Source organism: Vespula pensylvanica, chromosome 1 (genome assembly GCF_014466175.1).
Source record: "Vespula pensylvanica isolate Volc-1 chromosome 1, ASM1446617v1, whole genome shotgun sequence".
Classification (NCBI taxonomy): domain Eukaryota; kingdom Metazoa; phylum Arthropoda; class Insecta; order Hymenoptera; family Vespidae; genus Vespula; species Vespula pensylvanica.
Window position 1 is genome coordinate 3,810,543 of NC_057685.1, and position 14,962 is coordinate 3,825,504.

General features: G+C 41.0%; 1 protein-coding gene and 1 long non-coding RNA gene across 3 annotated transcripts in view; both read left to right on the forward strand.

Annotated features, from left to right (window-relative positions):
* The window catches only part of LOC122630078 (guanine nucleotide-binding protein G(I)/G(S)/G(T) subunit beta-1), an 18,203-nt gene extending 3,241 nt beyond the window's left edge, over window positions 1-14,962 (forward strand). Inside the window, exons 1-7 of one of the 2 annotated variants that reach the window (XM_043814167.1) lie at window positions 7,579-7,733; window positions 10,102-10,884; window positions 12,551-12,696; window positions 12,827-13,120; window positions 13,308-13,509; window positions 13,739-13,955; window positions 14,247-14,962. In XM_043814167.1, coding sequence (XP_043670102.1) covers window positions 10,828-10,884; window positions 12,551-12,696; window positions 12,827-13,120; window positions 13,308-13,509; window positions 13,739-13,955; window positions 14,247-14,353 — 1,023 coding nt within the window. In that variant the 5' untranslated portion in view covers window positions 7,579-7,733; window positions 10,102-10,827 and the 3' untranslated portion in view covers window positions 14,354-14,962. Of the gene's footprint in view, window positions 1-7,578; window positions 7,734-10,101; window positions 10,885-12,550; window positions 12,697-12,826; window positions 13,121-13,307; window positions 13,510-13,738; window positions 13,956-14,246 lie in introns of those variants that run through there. The other variant, XM_043814158.1, reaches the window with a different exon arrangement.
* Window positions 10,891-11,351, forward strand: LOC122630099. The gene is made up of 2 exons (XR_006327410.1): window positions 10,891-11,127; window positions 11,192-11,351. It is a non-coding gene; the product is annotated as an uncharacterized LOC122630099 (long non-coding RNA).

Here is a 14,962-nt window from a genome sequence, read left to right on the forward strand (position 1 = left end):
GAGAGAGAGAGAGAGAGAGAGAGAGAGAGAGAGAGAGAGAGAGAGAGAGACGGTTAAGTCCTCGCATTCTCGGCAACGCCATTGGTCGTCGGCACAATTGCCGGTGCAGCTGTCTTAATCGACTTTAATTGCTTTGGAATATAAAGTCGTCGTCATTGTCTAGCTTCATACAAGCGACTGGACTCTGTTGTATGTCTTCGACTCGATAATAGGACGAAGAAATTTGTAATGTTCCACGACGAATGATTCATGAGATTTTACACTCTCTCTTTCGTTCTCTCTCTCCCCCCGTCATTTATGCTCGTATTCCGAACGTATTCGGGACGACGCTGTGCACGTGACTTGAAGTCGATCGCGAAGTGGTCGTTCGATCTTCGTTTCTATCGATCGATTTCTTGCCATTATGTATTAGTAAGAAATATATAATATATATTTATATATATATATATAATATTATAAATAAATGTAATATTTATATATACACGTTATATATAGTATATAATTATGTAAAAATAAATACAATATATATATGACTATATAACATATATATAGACACACACACACACACATACGTTAGACAAATGATACAGAAAGGGAAAGATGATAGAGCCGATTGATGAAATTTATTGACATAACCTAAAGTTTACGTTAGATTCGAAGGATCAGTAAAAAAGAACGGTGGTAATGTTTCGTAGGACAAATAGTAGGTCGCGCTACTTGACCACCGCAAAGGGTCAACGTATGCGAGTTGTATAGTATAGACGAGCTTCCCTTCTACACACACACCCCCTTCTCCTCTACCCATCCGGTCCAGCAGCCCTCCTTCCGCCCACGGGGTCACGTCCTGCCGCCATCTCTCTCTCTATCTACCTATCTATCTATCTATCTATCTATCTATCTATCTATCTTCTAATTCCACCGCTACAAGTTATTTTTCTTATTTGGGTGACTCCGAATGGAGAATGTAGACGGAAGAACCTTCTGCAAAAAAAAGAAAAACAAGAACCCGTTGAAACTAGTAATACGTGGAATCTTTCCTTTTCTTTCTTCTTTTTTATTTCTTTTTTTTTCCACGAATTTTACCAAGACGAAAGAGAAATATGGACGACGACCACGTGATTCTTGTTCTTCTTCTTCTTCTTCTTTCATCTCTTCTGAAAATATATAATCGACAACAAAATGGGATTCGACAAAAAGGAAATCATCTTTGGCTTATACCGAAATGATTCCATTCTGTTACCATCGAAACGATTTGAAGATTCTTTTTAATCTGCACGCAAGTCGATATTATTCCTTGCGAGCGTTCTAGATTCTTAAGTAATCCAAACATTCGACTGCCATTTTCGCTCCCTTCTTTTGACGTCACACTGTGGCTCGTAAAAATAGCGAAACGATCTCTCTCTCTCTCTCTCTCTCTCTCTCTCTCTCTCTCTCTCTCTCTCTCTTTCTCTCTCTTTCTATTCGTGATCTTAATTTCTTAACGGTCTTAATCGCGGTCTTGTATACGCGCAATGGAACGCATTTTCTCCGCAGATCGAAGATGCGCCTTTCTCCTTTCCCTATCTTCCCCTCCCCTCTCTATCTCTATCTCTATCTCTATCTCTATCTTTTTTTTACATTATCGATTCCGCTCAGATTCTGCGGATGCATTCGTCGCGGGAGATTCAAAAGAGAAATGAAACCTTTAATATTTTTTACAATAATAATAATAATTATTTTTATATTTATCATCGTCATCATCATCATCATCATCATCATCATCATTATCATTATCATCAATTCCGGCTTGAATTTCGAATATAGCCGCGAAAAGAAAGCGTTTCGATTTTACGTAGCTGACGTCACGAGCCTACCTATGACGTCATTCACCTGCCACCGGGTGCTCCACCCGATTCCACCAACGGTGTCGCCACCATTTCCACCATGTTTTTTCCTTTTTCTTCTTCCTTTTCGAGGTACGTTGCATGCTTCCATTGTTTTTTCTTCTATTCTTTTCTTCCTTTTTTCTCCCTTTTATTCCCTTTTTCTTTTTTCTTCCAACAACGTCGACGCACGCAAATATAGGCACTGAGATGTTATCTCGAATATAACCTAAAAATGAAACGTCCAACGAATCAACGAAAGCTGTTTTTTTCATCATAATACTGATGAGATAATAGGTAATGGTGTTTGTAAAACTGTTGTTCGAAAAGATCGACTTTCTTTATAAATTTCGAGGTTAAAAACGTTCGAGGAAAAGCTCTCTCTCTCTCTCTCTCTCCTCTCTCTTTTCTACGAAACTCGTTAACGTCCTTATTATTATACGCTACCAATGATTTTAATGTTTCCTCTTTTAAAGTTATTGTAAACTAAACGAATGTAGGAGACTAGTTCGCGAACGTTATCGAGCACACATTGCCACGTTTCTTTCTTTCGTCCTGCGTCGGATTGTTGCGTTTGATTCTTCTTCGAAAGCATTCGACGACGATTAAGAGAAGCCAAAAGAAAAGAAGAAAAAGAAGGAACCTTACGTTACAGTTTCCAAACTAACGATCGGATCTCCTTCTCTCTTTCTGGATCGATCGATCGGCTCGTTTGCCGTGCGTCAAGTCTTATTTTAAACTCGCAACACGTTCTTTGTGAAGAGGGTACTCTATTCCGAGAGATGCCGTGCCGAAAGTAGAATACTTTGCGTTGAAAATATTGTTTCTGCGTGTCGCGTCAAATCTTACTGGATATCGCTGTTATACATCGTGTATCATACACATATACATACGACGATACGTCATATATCATCCAAATATAAATACGACGATACATGTATCATAACCATACTGGCATTATACCGACATATATCATAACCATGCACATGCGCATACGATGGTCATGTATCATAACTATGGGCATATATATGAGATGATATATGTATCACGCATATCAGGCATATATACGTCCATCATAACCATGCACATATACATCTTTCGTATGTACATACATATATATGATACTATACAAATATCATACGTGAATATATATATCATAATAGCATATACATACGATGATAGTTGTCCATTCACATATTATATATACATTGTTTAGCATGTATGTATATGTACATATATATATATATATATGATGTGTATGTATACATATTCATAATACGTAGTCAATTAATAATCCTATAGTTGCTTATATTACGTACACAACGCAACCCTGGTCTCCCTCTCTCTCTCTCTCTCTCTCTCTCCCTCTCGGGCGTGTCTGTTGTTATTTTTTCATTATTTTGCGCTCGTATCGCGTTGGTTTCCCTTCTTTCTTCCCTTCCGCTCTTTCTCGCTCTCTGTTTCTCCCTCGCTTTCGACGTGTACACTGTTCGCGTAAATGGAACGAGCGTCGCTTTCGTCGTAGCAGTCGGTGGTTCTCTTATTAGCTCGAGTTGAGGACGCTCGTCGCGTAGAGAGAATACGATTCCGACGAGACACTTCGCGTCCCGTTGAGTTGCGTTGCACCTAAAAGACACGCACACGTATACATAGCCATACGCGTGCGCGCACGCATTGCCGATCCTTCTCTGACTCTATGCGCGAAAAAAAAAGTAGGTCGTGTCTTTCTCTTTTTCTTTTTTTCTGTTTCTCTCTAATACCATTGTACTATTGTCATTCTTCTTTCTTTTTCTAAGCGTTCGAAAGGAAAGAAAAATTTGTGTATGTGTGTGTATATCATAATTGGACGATTTCGAGAAAAATATTTGAAAAAATATTGACAGGATATGTCTGTGTGTCTGTGTGTGTAGAATAAAAAAAGAATTAATAAAGTATCTCATTGGTAATACAAAAAGTAGAGCGGTTTTGATAGTAAAGAGGTAACAGGTTGGATAACGATCGGATATCAACACATCATCCATGTGTTTTTGGCAACGTTCTCGAATAAAGAGAAGTGCTAATAGTAAAGTAGTGGTGGTATGGTAATGGAAGTCAGTGATGTGGTATAATCGTGTTCCCTTGGCAGGTGTGTAAGCTTACAGAACCAGACAACGCACGTTTCTCCTTAACCGTCCCTCGAAATGTGCTTCTTTTCTTTTCTTTTCTTTTTTTCTTTTTTTTTTTCGAATACCGCTTCCCTTCTTTCTTTCCTTCCCTATATAACCCTAAAGAAACCGTTGCGTTTTGCCAGGGACTCGATCCCAAGGACGTTCTTGTTCTTCCTAGCTTTGTGCCAATCCCGCGTTCTTCTGCATCGTCGAGTCGTAAAGCGATTGGTTGACGCGGGGTGTGGAACGCTAGAAGAGTGAAGGGGGAGGGGGAAGAAGGATCGTATTGGACGTTGACCCGGCAACGGCTCAACTGTTGCTCCCATTCGCGCATCCGGGAGTTTACGACGACGACGACGACGACGATGACGATGACGACGATGACGATGACGATGACGATGATGTTGATGAAGAGGGATTATTCTTTAGGGATACTCCAATATTAAAAGCTGATATTTTCTTTCGTTTCAACTGTCAAATCAATTGGAATATTCTTTAGTAGTTGTACCTTTCGATTTGATCTCTCAGATTATTGTTATCATTCGCTGATAAAAAAGTACAAGATGATGACGATGACGATGACGATGACGATGACGATGACGATGATGATGATGATGACGATGATTATGACGAAGGATGCTCTTTTATAAATTGCATGATCGATCGGATTTTCATTGTAATACCTTTTACAAGAGGGGAAAAAATTTAGGCTATATGTTACTGCGAGAGTGAGAGTGAGACTGACAAATAGGGGGAGGGAGAAGGAGAGAGAGAGAGAGAGAGAGAGAGAGAGAGAGAGAGAGAGAGAGAGAGCACGTTGGCCAAGCCTCTCTACGACGATCGAACAAGTCGTTAATCAACCGAACACGCACCTTGTTCTTTGAGCACCCTCTGTCTATGTTGGTGCAGCCAATCGAGAACGCTATTAGCGGTTCCGTTCGTGGTCATGTTCAGGCCGGCTCGAATAAAGCGAAAGCCCGTTATGTAAAAAGAAAAAAAAAAAGAAAGAAGAAAAAGAAAAAATTAAAAAAAGAATAAAAAGTGAAAAAGAATAATAGGAAAGAAAATAGAGAAAAAAATGTAGTAGTTTTATAGAATTGCTCGGTACCGAAGTCTAATGGACGAGTGGTGGACAACAAGTGCTTCGACAAAGTCCTCACGTAAATGTACACGATTTTTAGGGGAGGGGGAGACGAAGTAAAAGCGATCGTTTTCACGGTCCACCTTCTCGGAATTCTGGATCTTGGACGATTGCCAGACTTCTTCGTAGATATAATTTTCCAAAGCGTGGATATGTAATCTTGCGCGCTTATAGTCGCGTCTATAAATAAAAATTCGTTCGAAGTCGTTCTTCAGAGTCCCGTTCGAACTTTTATATTCTCACGACTTCTCGATCGTCCGCGTTTGTATAAACGAAAGGATAAGTCAATTATAAAATCAAAATTGAAAATCGAATGTTTCTTAAGAGTCACGCCTCTAACGATATATATATATACGTATATATATATACACACACACATATGCATACGTAGATACATACATACATACCATTAACGTTTTCACAAGAGGACAAAGAAGATAAGAGAGAAATGTGGGTCGTCCGAGATGGACCGTAAGCACGGTCGATTTTATTTAAAACGCGATCCATAGCGTTTGACGTATTACACTATCGTTCTATCGTATTTCGATTTTTTGAAATAATAATAAGTACGATTATGTTTCATGGCAAGTATTAATCTTAAAGTCGGTCCTCAACGAAAGACGTGTCCTTTTTCTTTCTTTTCTTTATTCATCGATATATTATTCTTGTAACGATTGATAATTACACTTGAACTCGATCAATTTTTGTATCTTGATCGTTTAAAATAACATATAAAAGTAAAGAAAAAGAGAAAGGGAATGTGAGAGAAAAAAGAGGTGGAGAGAAATAAAAAAAAAATAGTTCGATATATCGGAATAAAAGAACGTCGTGTAGTTGTGGAAAAAGAGAAAAAAATCATCGGATCATTTGTCAAATGCACGAGACGAGAAGTCGGGTGGCGTGCGCGAACGGCAACCTGTCATGCAAGGAACGAGCGAACGAGCGAAGCGCCCTCTCGAAGCCGGTAGTCGTGTCGATAAGCATGCGTGGTGGCGCCACTGATGCTATCTCTCTTTCTCTCTCTGTCTGGCGCGCGCAACCCCTTCCCCTCTTTCGCCCTTTACCACGGCGCGTCGTGTTCTTCGTCCACCCGGCCGGCCTTCTCTCTCTCTCTCTCTCTCTCTCTCTCTCTCTCTCTCTCTCACTCACTCACATACACTCACTTACTCTCTCTTCTTTCTCTTTCTCTCTCTAAACCACATCCTCTCTGGGTGTGGTTCGAGAACGCGTTAGTCGAAGCTTCTTTCTATTTTTTTCTTTTTTCTTTCCAACTCTCGTATGACATTTACTATCGTTTCTTTATCTTCTACTCTTTGTTTAATAGCGTATTTAATTCGTCGATTAAAACATATATTACGTTTCTCTCTTTCTCTCTTCCTTTTTGTCTTCCTCTTAATCACTTTCTCTCTTACACGTACACGTACTACAAGATTTATTTACGTACTACTCATTCACTCTCCATCTCTCTTGCTTTCATACGATTGTCTGTAGAGTGTTTTTACGAAAGAAGATAGGTAGATAGAGAGATAGATAGATAGATGGATAGATAGATAGATAGTTATATATATATAGGTACATAGATAGATAGATATGTAGGTAGATAGAAAGATGGATGGATGAATAGATAGTTGGATAAACAGAGAGGAGCGCGTGAGCGAGCGAGCGAGCGAGCAAGAGAGAGGGAGGGATAGAGAGAGAGAGAGAGTTGCGAGGGTGTAGGGAGGGTTGAGAGAGCGGGGCAAGAAGACGACGTCGGTCGGTCGTTCATCGATTCGTCGCTCTCCCACGGTGATGATGGTATAGTGGTGTGGTGTGTTGTGGTGTGTTGTGCGGTGCGGTGTGGTGCGATATGGTGTTCCGTTCTGTTCTGTTCTATTTTGTTTTGTTCTGTTCCGTGAACGGAACATTAAAACAAAAAAAACTTTTCTCGCGCCAACAAGAGCGGAGTAGCTTGTCCGTTCCGTCACGCGTTCGTTAGAAGAGTGTTTTAGTCAGTCGCATCTTGTTCCGTCGAAGTGGAAGTCGAGTTAAGAGTGAGATAGCAAGAGAGAAAGAGAAAGAGAAAATTCTCGGTTTTTTATACCGGCCGTTGCAAGAAGCTTAACGGCGCGAGAAAAGAGGGGGTTGAGAGGATAGGGGTGGGGACGAGTATATAGGGGTGGTCGTGGTGGTAAGAGCAGGGGCAAAAAAAAAAGAAAAAGAAAAAATATACGGTGGAGGAGTAGGAAGAGGAGGAGAAGTACTTCTCGCGCAAGGAACACTTCCTCCTCTCTTCGCTTCCGTGACTCCTTCGGATGATAGAGAGCGCAACCTGGCGCCGAACGACGCAAATATTTTCCACGGTATCGCTTCTCGCTCCTCTTCCTCTTTCTCCTCCATTTTCCTCCCCTTCCTTCTTCTCCTCGTTCTCCTTCTCTTCCTCCTCCTCCTCCTTCTCCTCCTCCTTCTCCTCCTGCTCCTCCTTCTCCTCCTCCTCTTCCGCTTCATCCTCCTTCGATGGTTTCGTACGTCGCACTCGTCGCGGAGGTTATGTTCGTGCTAGCTCGATGACGCTCTGACAGGAGTGGATGAGGGAAGGCGAGTGTAAGTTCGATAAGTCACATCCTCTTTTCGGCCATTTCTCTTTTTATTTCATTTACTTTCCTTTTTTTCTTTTTTCTTTTTCCCATTCTCTCTTTCTCCCTCTTCCACTTCTTTCCGTCTCTCTCTTTTCTCATTTTCTCATTTTCTCATTTTCTCTCTCTCCTTCTCCCTTTTCCGACTTTGTTTTTTAATTAGTGATACAAGAAGGATAACACATACGGGTTATTGCGAAGTACATTAATAGTGTTTCTCCGATCGATCGATTTTGTATTCCTTCCCGAAAATAAATTCTGGTGCAAACGTCATGAAAAGGGTCATTGTGCCAAAGTGAATCCAAGAAAGAGATATAGTGCCTTTTATTTCTCTCTCTCTCTCTCTCTCTCTCTCTCTCTCTCTCTCTCTCTCTCTCTCTTTTTTCTTCTTTGTATTTTTTATTTGTTCTATTCTTTTTTCTTTTCTGCGAATATCTGTGACGTTAAATATGGGAGTTCCTCTGTTGTTCGTCGAGAACGCGCCGGGAAAAGAAGATGGGAATATCGATAATCGATTGTGCCAGCTAACTATTACTTGAATTAAGATCGAATCGGCTATATTTCTTCTCTTCTCTTCTCTCTCTCTCTTTCTCTCTCTCTCTCTCTGTGTTTCTCTCTTCGATCCAGTCGTCGTCAGTCGGTCGATTGATTTAAACAAATTTAAATGTGCTCATTTGACTATTATTCCAAACCATCGTCAGACGAAAGTCGAACGAGACGTTCAATTTCTTTTTCTTATTCTTTTTATTTCCTTCGTCTAAAGTGAAAAAAGAAATCGAACGAGACGTTGAATTTCTTTTCTTTCTTTCTTTCTTTCTTTCTTTCTTTCTTTCTTCACCTTTTTTCCCCTCCTCATCTAAAGCGAGAATGAAAAAGAAAAAGAGAGATGGAACTGTGTACTCTCCATTCGTTTCTTCAGTTTATTCCTTGTGATTTCAGGAGATACTGATGTTAGAAAAAAAAAAATGGAGATACAATCGAGCGAGTGACGAGTGACGAGTGACGAACGGCGAGAGAAAAAAAAGAGGGAGGAGGAGTTTCGTTTCGAAATACGAGATAGATAGAAATCCTCATCGAAAGAAATCGCTCGGTTTCATCTCCATTTCCGCAAGGATGTTTAGGGCGCATGCGCCAAAACTATTTCGCCGGCTCCGGAAAATGAGAACACCTTGCGTTGGATCGACAACCCCCGGTTTCCCCGGGTTGCGAGACCTTTTGGAGGTGAAGGACGCTCGTTGCCACCGTTCCTTCCCTCTTTCGTGCCAAAGCACGAAATTTTCAAGAAAATTTTATGGTTAAAGTTCGTTTTTTCTTTTTCATTTTTTTTTTGTTAATATACATAATTTCACCCTTCTTTTTTTTCCTTTTTTTTTTCGTTTTCGATTTTGTTCAATTTTTTTCATTCATTTTATCCCTCCCCTTCTACTGATGTACGTACGTCGGAAGAGATTCTTATCGATTTAAGAAGCAACCCTGGTTATCCTTCATGGGGATGATTATTATAATAATAATACAAAAATTGTATCGACGGAAAAGAAAAAGTAACGATTGCTCTAACAAAATGTATTTTTATTTATTTTTTATCAAAAAGAATCGTGTAGGGACGTAAAGTAAAAAAAAAAAAAAAAAGAAAAAAAAAAAGAAAATAAAGAAAGAACTGAATAGTAAATGTGTAACTCCTCTCTAGCATGATTCGTAAGATTTCGTAGAATTCGATTGATTCGTATACAATTTTTCTTCGATGATAGTGAGTCGAAACTCACCAGAATCATATCCGGTTTTTCTTTCTTTTTAAAGTTCAGTTCGGTATTGAAAATTGGCATGTAGTAGATCTCGGCGATCGAATTCGATCATCATCGAAAGAAAAGAAAAGAAAAGAAAAGAAAAGAAAAGAAAAAAAAACAGAAAAGAGAGAAACGATAATCCGATGGTTGTAGGCGGAAGGAAGAAAAAGAAGGAGGAGGGGAAGGTAGGGTTGGGAGGGAGGAGATATCGGTAGAAAAGCCGCGATAAAAAAAAAGAAGGCTGGTCTTTATCTCGAGCAAGAACGTTTATCTGGTATTTGCGAAAGACGTCCCTTATCGTGCGATTTCTAACTAATCGACGTTCGCTAGTACGTCTCGTACGAGTGTTCTATGCGAAAGGCGTTAAGTGGATAGGAATTGCATCGTGTCGTAAAGTGTGTAGATGGCATATGATGCGTCACGATGATATTAAAGTTGAAAGAGAGTAAGGAGGGAGAGAGATGGAGAGGGAGAGAGAGAGAGAGAGAGAGAGAAGGAGCTAGCTGGGTAGTTTGCGTGGACACAATGAATAAGCAATACGATCATTTTCAGGGGTGGCAACGGTCTCGCTCGGAAGCGTCGAAGGTGGCGCGAGGGGTGGACGAGTCGGCGTTGGCCTGGCTCTGGTTCCGGTGGTAGCAGTAAAAGCAAGAAAAGCGGAAGCCGCGTTAGTAGTTGAGGCAAAAACTGTAGCAAGCTATTCTCGGCCAGAGGTAGCAGCAACAGCAGCAGCAGCAGTAGCAGCAGAAGCAGTAATAACAGGAGTATTACTCGTGGAAAGGCTACTAGGAGTCGGCGGACTGGGAACGCTGAACGTTCAAGAAGAGAGTCATCGTCGCAAGAAGGGACCTTCCTCGTCTTCTTCTTCTTCTATTTTTTCTCTTCTTTTCCTTGCCCTTGTTTTCTTACCTTTTCACCTACCTCCACTTTCTCCTCCAACTCCGCTTCCACCTGCTCCTCCACCTCCTCCACCACCGCCTCTACCTCCTGTTACACCACCTCGTACCTCCAACGTTCAACGTAAAAAGCTTCACGGCGAGTTTCGAACTTCTTTCGAAGACGAACCAACACCGACGACGTGACACCGGCGTAAAGTCGGGCCAACAAGGCCCCCTCCCCCTCCCTCGTCGGAAAACAAGCAAATTCGCGCGCCAAACGAGACAGTTAACTACCTGCTCTCGCTTGTTCTACATCCATCTTCCAAATACAACGGACGTATTCTGACCCTCTTAAACGGACTATCGAGAAGTACAGAAAGTCGCAAACACGACGGGCACCATGAACGAGCTCGACAGCCTTCGCCAGGAGGCGGAGACCCTCAAGAATGCTATTCGAGTAAGTTCCCCGATATGTTCCCCCCAATCTTGTTTCTTTTTGTTGTTTTTCTTTTTTCGTTTTTCTACTTTTTTCCCTCCCATTCGCTTCCTTTAATGATCCTCCTTAACCGTCCTCGAAAGTCGTCTAACGCTATTGACAACGTTGATGATCATGCTGGGAGAAGATTGCAGACCTAAAGAGATGCTGCTATCAATCAAATTCGAATCTTCCTAAAGCTTGTTTGTCTTCGATATCACCAAAGTAAGTTATCCCTATCGAATAATTTCTGGATATTTTTAGATATCGTCGTATTAACTTACTCTAGTCTTATTTTATCTTTAATTGGCCGACCTTAATACTTGGATTATTTAGAAAGAAGAATAAAAATATCTTCGGACAGGAGAAGAAAAAAAAAATGATGTCGAAAAGTTTTGAAGACTTTAGCTAATAAAGAGAAGAAGGAATGACTTCGTTCTTTAACGAATTATCAATGTTTTTCTATTTATCGGCAAAAGAATTTCTGCAAATTTATTTATTATCTCTCTTTTTCTTTTTCTTTTTCTTTTTTTTTTTCCTTACACTCGTCATCGGATCGCAAGACTCTCTTGCTGCTCCGCTCTGATCTGTTCCGTTCTGTCCTGTTCTGATCTACTCTACTCTATTCTGCTTTCCGACGACGAAGACAAAGCAACAGTTCTACGTGCAACAGCGCTGCATTGTTTTAAAAGATAAAAGTCTCGGGCATCTCTCGGGCGAAGTGCACTTGCCGCTAAACACGGTCTTGACCCCCCCATTCATCCCGTAACGAGTCACCGACTCCTTCTCTTTTTTTTTTCTCTCCTTCCATCCTTTTCAATCACGTAAATACATATTTATTTATTTACGCTTATCTCTGTTATCTAACGTCATTTACAGGATAATTGTTAAGCCGAAAGATTAACAGGAGACTCCCGACGAGTCTCTAAATTGCATTTTCCATCGATAATCTTTTTATTTTTGTATTGACCGGTCTTTCGTTTCTATTTATGCAATATTATTGGTATATTCGTTGATTAGAATAACCAAAGACAGAGAAGAAGGAGAGAGAGAGAGTGTTTATGTGTGTATTTGTAGAGTAGTTTAGATAGGGGGTGGTGGAAGTAGCGTAATAACGGAAGCACGGCTCCTAAGCGGAGAAAATCTTGAGACATAGCGTGCACAGTGGAGCTTTCTATATGGGGTGGTAGGTAGTAGGGTGGTGGTGGTGGTGGTAGTAGTACGGTGGTGGTGTTGGTGATGATGTGGTAGTGGTGGAGACACGCTAGTCACTAGCCGTGGAGTCGCGTGGTGGTGGTAGGGCGCGGCATGGCCATCGCTTCTCTGATCAATACGCCACCATCCCTCTCTCTTTCTCTCTCTCTCTGTCTCTATGTATTCTGTCTTTTTCGCTCGCTCTTCGTCTTGTTTCTCCTATTCTCATATGTATGTATGTATGTATGTATGTATGTATGTAGATAGGACTCATCATTTTTTGATCAAGAATATCGATTCGTTCGTTAAAAATCATTAGCATCGAAGATTCCCTCCCTTATTTTTTTCTTTCCTTATTTCCGTATTAAAAGACCGTGTACGTTTTCTTAAATGACCATTTCTTCCAACGAATTAATTCGTTTCAAAATTTATTGTCTCTCCTATTTTTTCGTAGGATGCAAGAAAGGCTGCATGTGACACGAGCTTGGACCAAGCGACGGCCGGCTTGGAACCAATCGGTCGAATACAAATGCGTACGAGACGTACTTTGCGAGGTCACTTGGCCAAAATCTATGCTATGCATTGGGGAAGTGATTCCAGGTATGATCAGAATGATCGATCGAGAACCTTGTCTTTCTCTACTTGATCGAAGAAATCGTTCTGTTGTTGATTATTTTTCTCTTCTTTCCTTCCCCTTTGATCCTGTTCTAAATCGAGGTTTGACTCGTAGGAACCTAGTCTCTGCCTCGCAAGACGGCAAGTTGATCGTTTGGGACAGTTACACGACCAACAAGGTACATGCCATCCCTCTACGTTCCTCGTGGGTGATGACCTGCGCGTATGCACCGTCGGGTAGTTACGTGGCTTGCGGTGGCCTGGACAACATATGTTCCATTTATAGCCTTAAAACAAGAGAAGGAAATGTACGGGTCAGCAGAGAATTACCAGGACATACCGGATACTTGTCCTGTTGTCGATTTTACGACGACAACCAAATCGTCACTAGCTCGGGTGACATGACCTGGTAAGAGATCCTTGAAAACGGACTACTCCGATTATAATCACAGATATAAGAATATAATATTCAGATTTTTTCTCTCTTGTGGCATCGTTCGAACGAAGTTTGTTGGATATATAAATTATAGAAATTTGGACGAATATGTATGTCCTAATTACGAATTTGAGCACACCTTCTCGAACTTTTGATTCAGTGCTCTGTGGGACATCGAGACCGGTCAACAATGCACTTCGTTCATCGGGCACACAGGAGACGTAATGTCCCTCTCGCTGGCTCCCGATACACGCACCTTCGTTTCCGGTGCGTGCGATGCTAGCGCAAAACTTTGGGATATTCGTGAAGGGTCTTGCAAGCAGACTTTCCCTGGACACGAGAGTGACATAAATGCCGTTACGGTAAAACATATATATATACATAAATATATATATATTTTTGTTGTTGTTGTTGTTGTTGTTGTTGTTGTTGTTGTTGTTGTTGTTGGAAAACCAATCGTCGTATCAAATGCTAACGTTGTCGCGGGTTTAAGGATTTCTTCGGAAAAAAAAATAAATCAACGACAAGGTCAATGAACGATGTTGTACTTCATTCTTTGTCATTCGTTAAAACATTAATATCTGTATACAGTTCTTCCCCAACGGATATGCTTTCGCGACGGGTTCAGATGACGCTACTTGCAGACTCTTTGACATTAGAGCGGATCAAGAACTGGCGATGTATAGCCACGACAATATTATTTGCGGTATTACGAGTGTAGCTTTCAGCAAGAGCGGTAGATTGTTGTTAGCTGGCTACGACGACTTCAATTGCAACGTGTGGGATTCCATGAAAGCCGAGCGAGCTGGTACGTTGTTCTCTTATCATTTATCACAAAACGGTTTGTTCTTCCGTTTTTTTTTTTTTTTTTCTTTTCTTAAAGGGAGAGAAGAATTTTTGATTAGGGCCTTCTCTCTGTTATTTCTTCTTTTCTTCTCTCATAGAGTTTTTTATTTACCTATAAATATGTTTTTGAAACTTCTAGATATTTTATGTTTGACGATTGTCGTACGGATTGGCTTGATTCCTTCCTCTCCCTATTATCTTTCAAGTTAACAAACACGAAAAATAAATTGAAAAATCTAACTCCTTTCTTTAGGTATACTTGCCGGGCATGACAATCGCGTGTCTTGTCTTGGAGTGACGGAAGATGGTATGGCGGTAGCAACAGGCTCTTGGGATTCGTTCCTTCGCATTTGGAACTAACTTGGGGCTCCCCCCAAGACGTTCCTCCAAAGAACCAACTGCAGCCAGTCCGCGTACAGTATAAGCATCAGATACCACCATCTTATCACGGAGCAAGCCGGCGTGCCAGCAGTCGCGACATCATCGATCAACGAACCACCGGGTACACCGGAGGTAAAGCTGATCAGAAATTTTGGATATCCGACGAGCAGCGGTAACGGAACCAAATGCAACAACAACAACAACAACAATAATAATAATAACAACAACAACAACAACAACAACAACAATAACAACAACCACAGTAACAACAATAATGGCACAAAGAAGAAGCACAAGAATTGCAGCAATAGCAGTAGCAGCAGCAGCAGCAGCAGCAACAGCAACAGTAGTAGCAGCAGCAGCAGCGACTCTAAGAACGTTTTGGGTTGTGGTGGTAAAAAAGACTACCGTAGACGCATAGTCGTCGACTTAACCTGGCGACGCGGCAAAGTCGGCGACAAGGTTACCCGCGAGTATCAACGCTTCTAAGTCAAACAATTATTATCGTTCGGATGCCGAATTTGAGATATAAATGAGAAGATAGAAGAAGAAGGGAGATGAAGAAGAGGAAGAAGAAGAGGAAGAAGA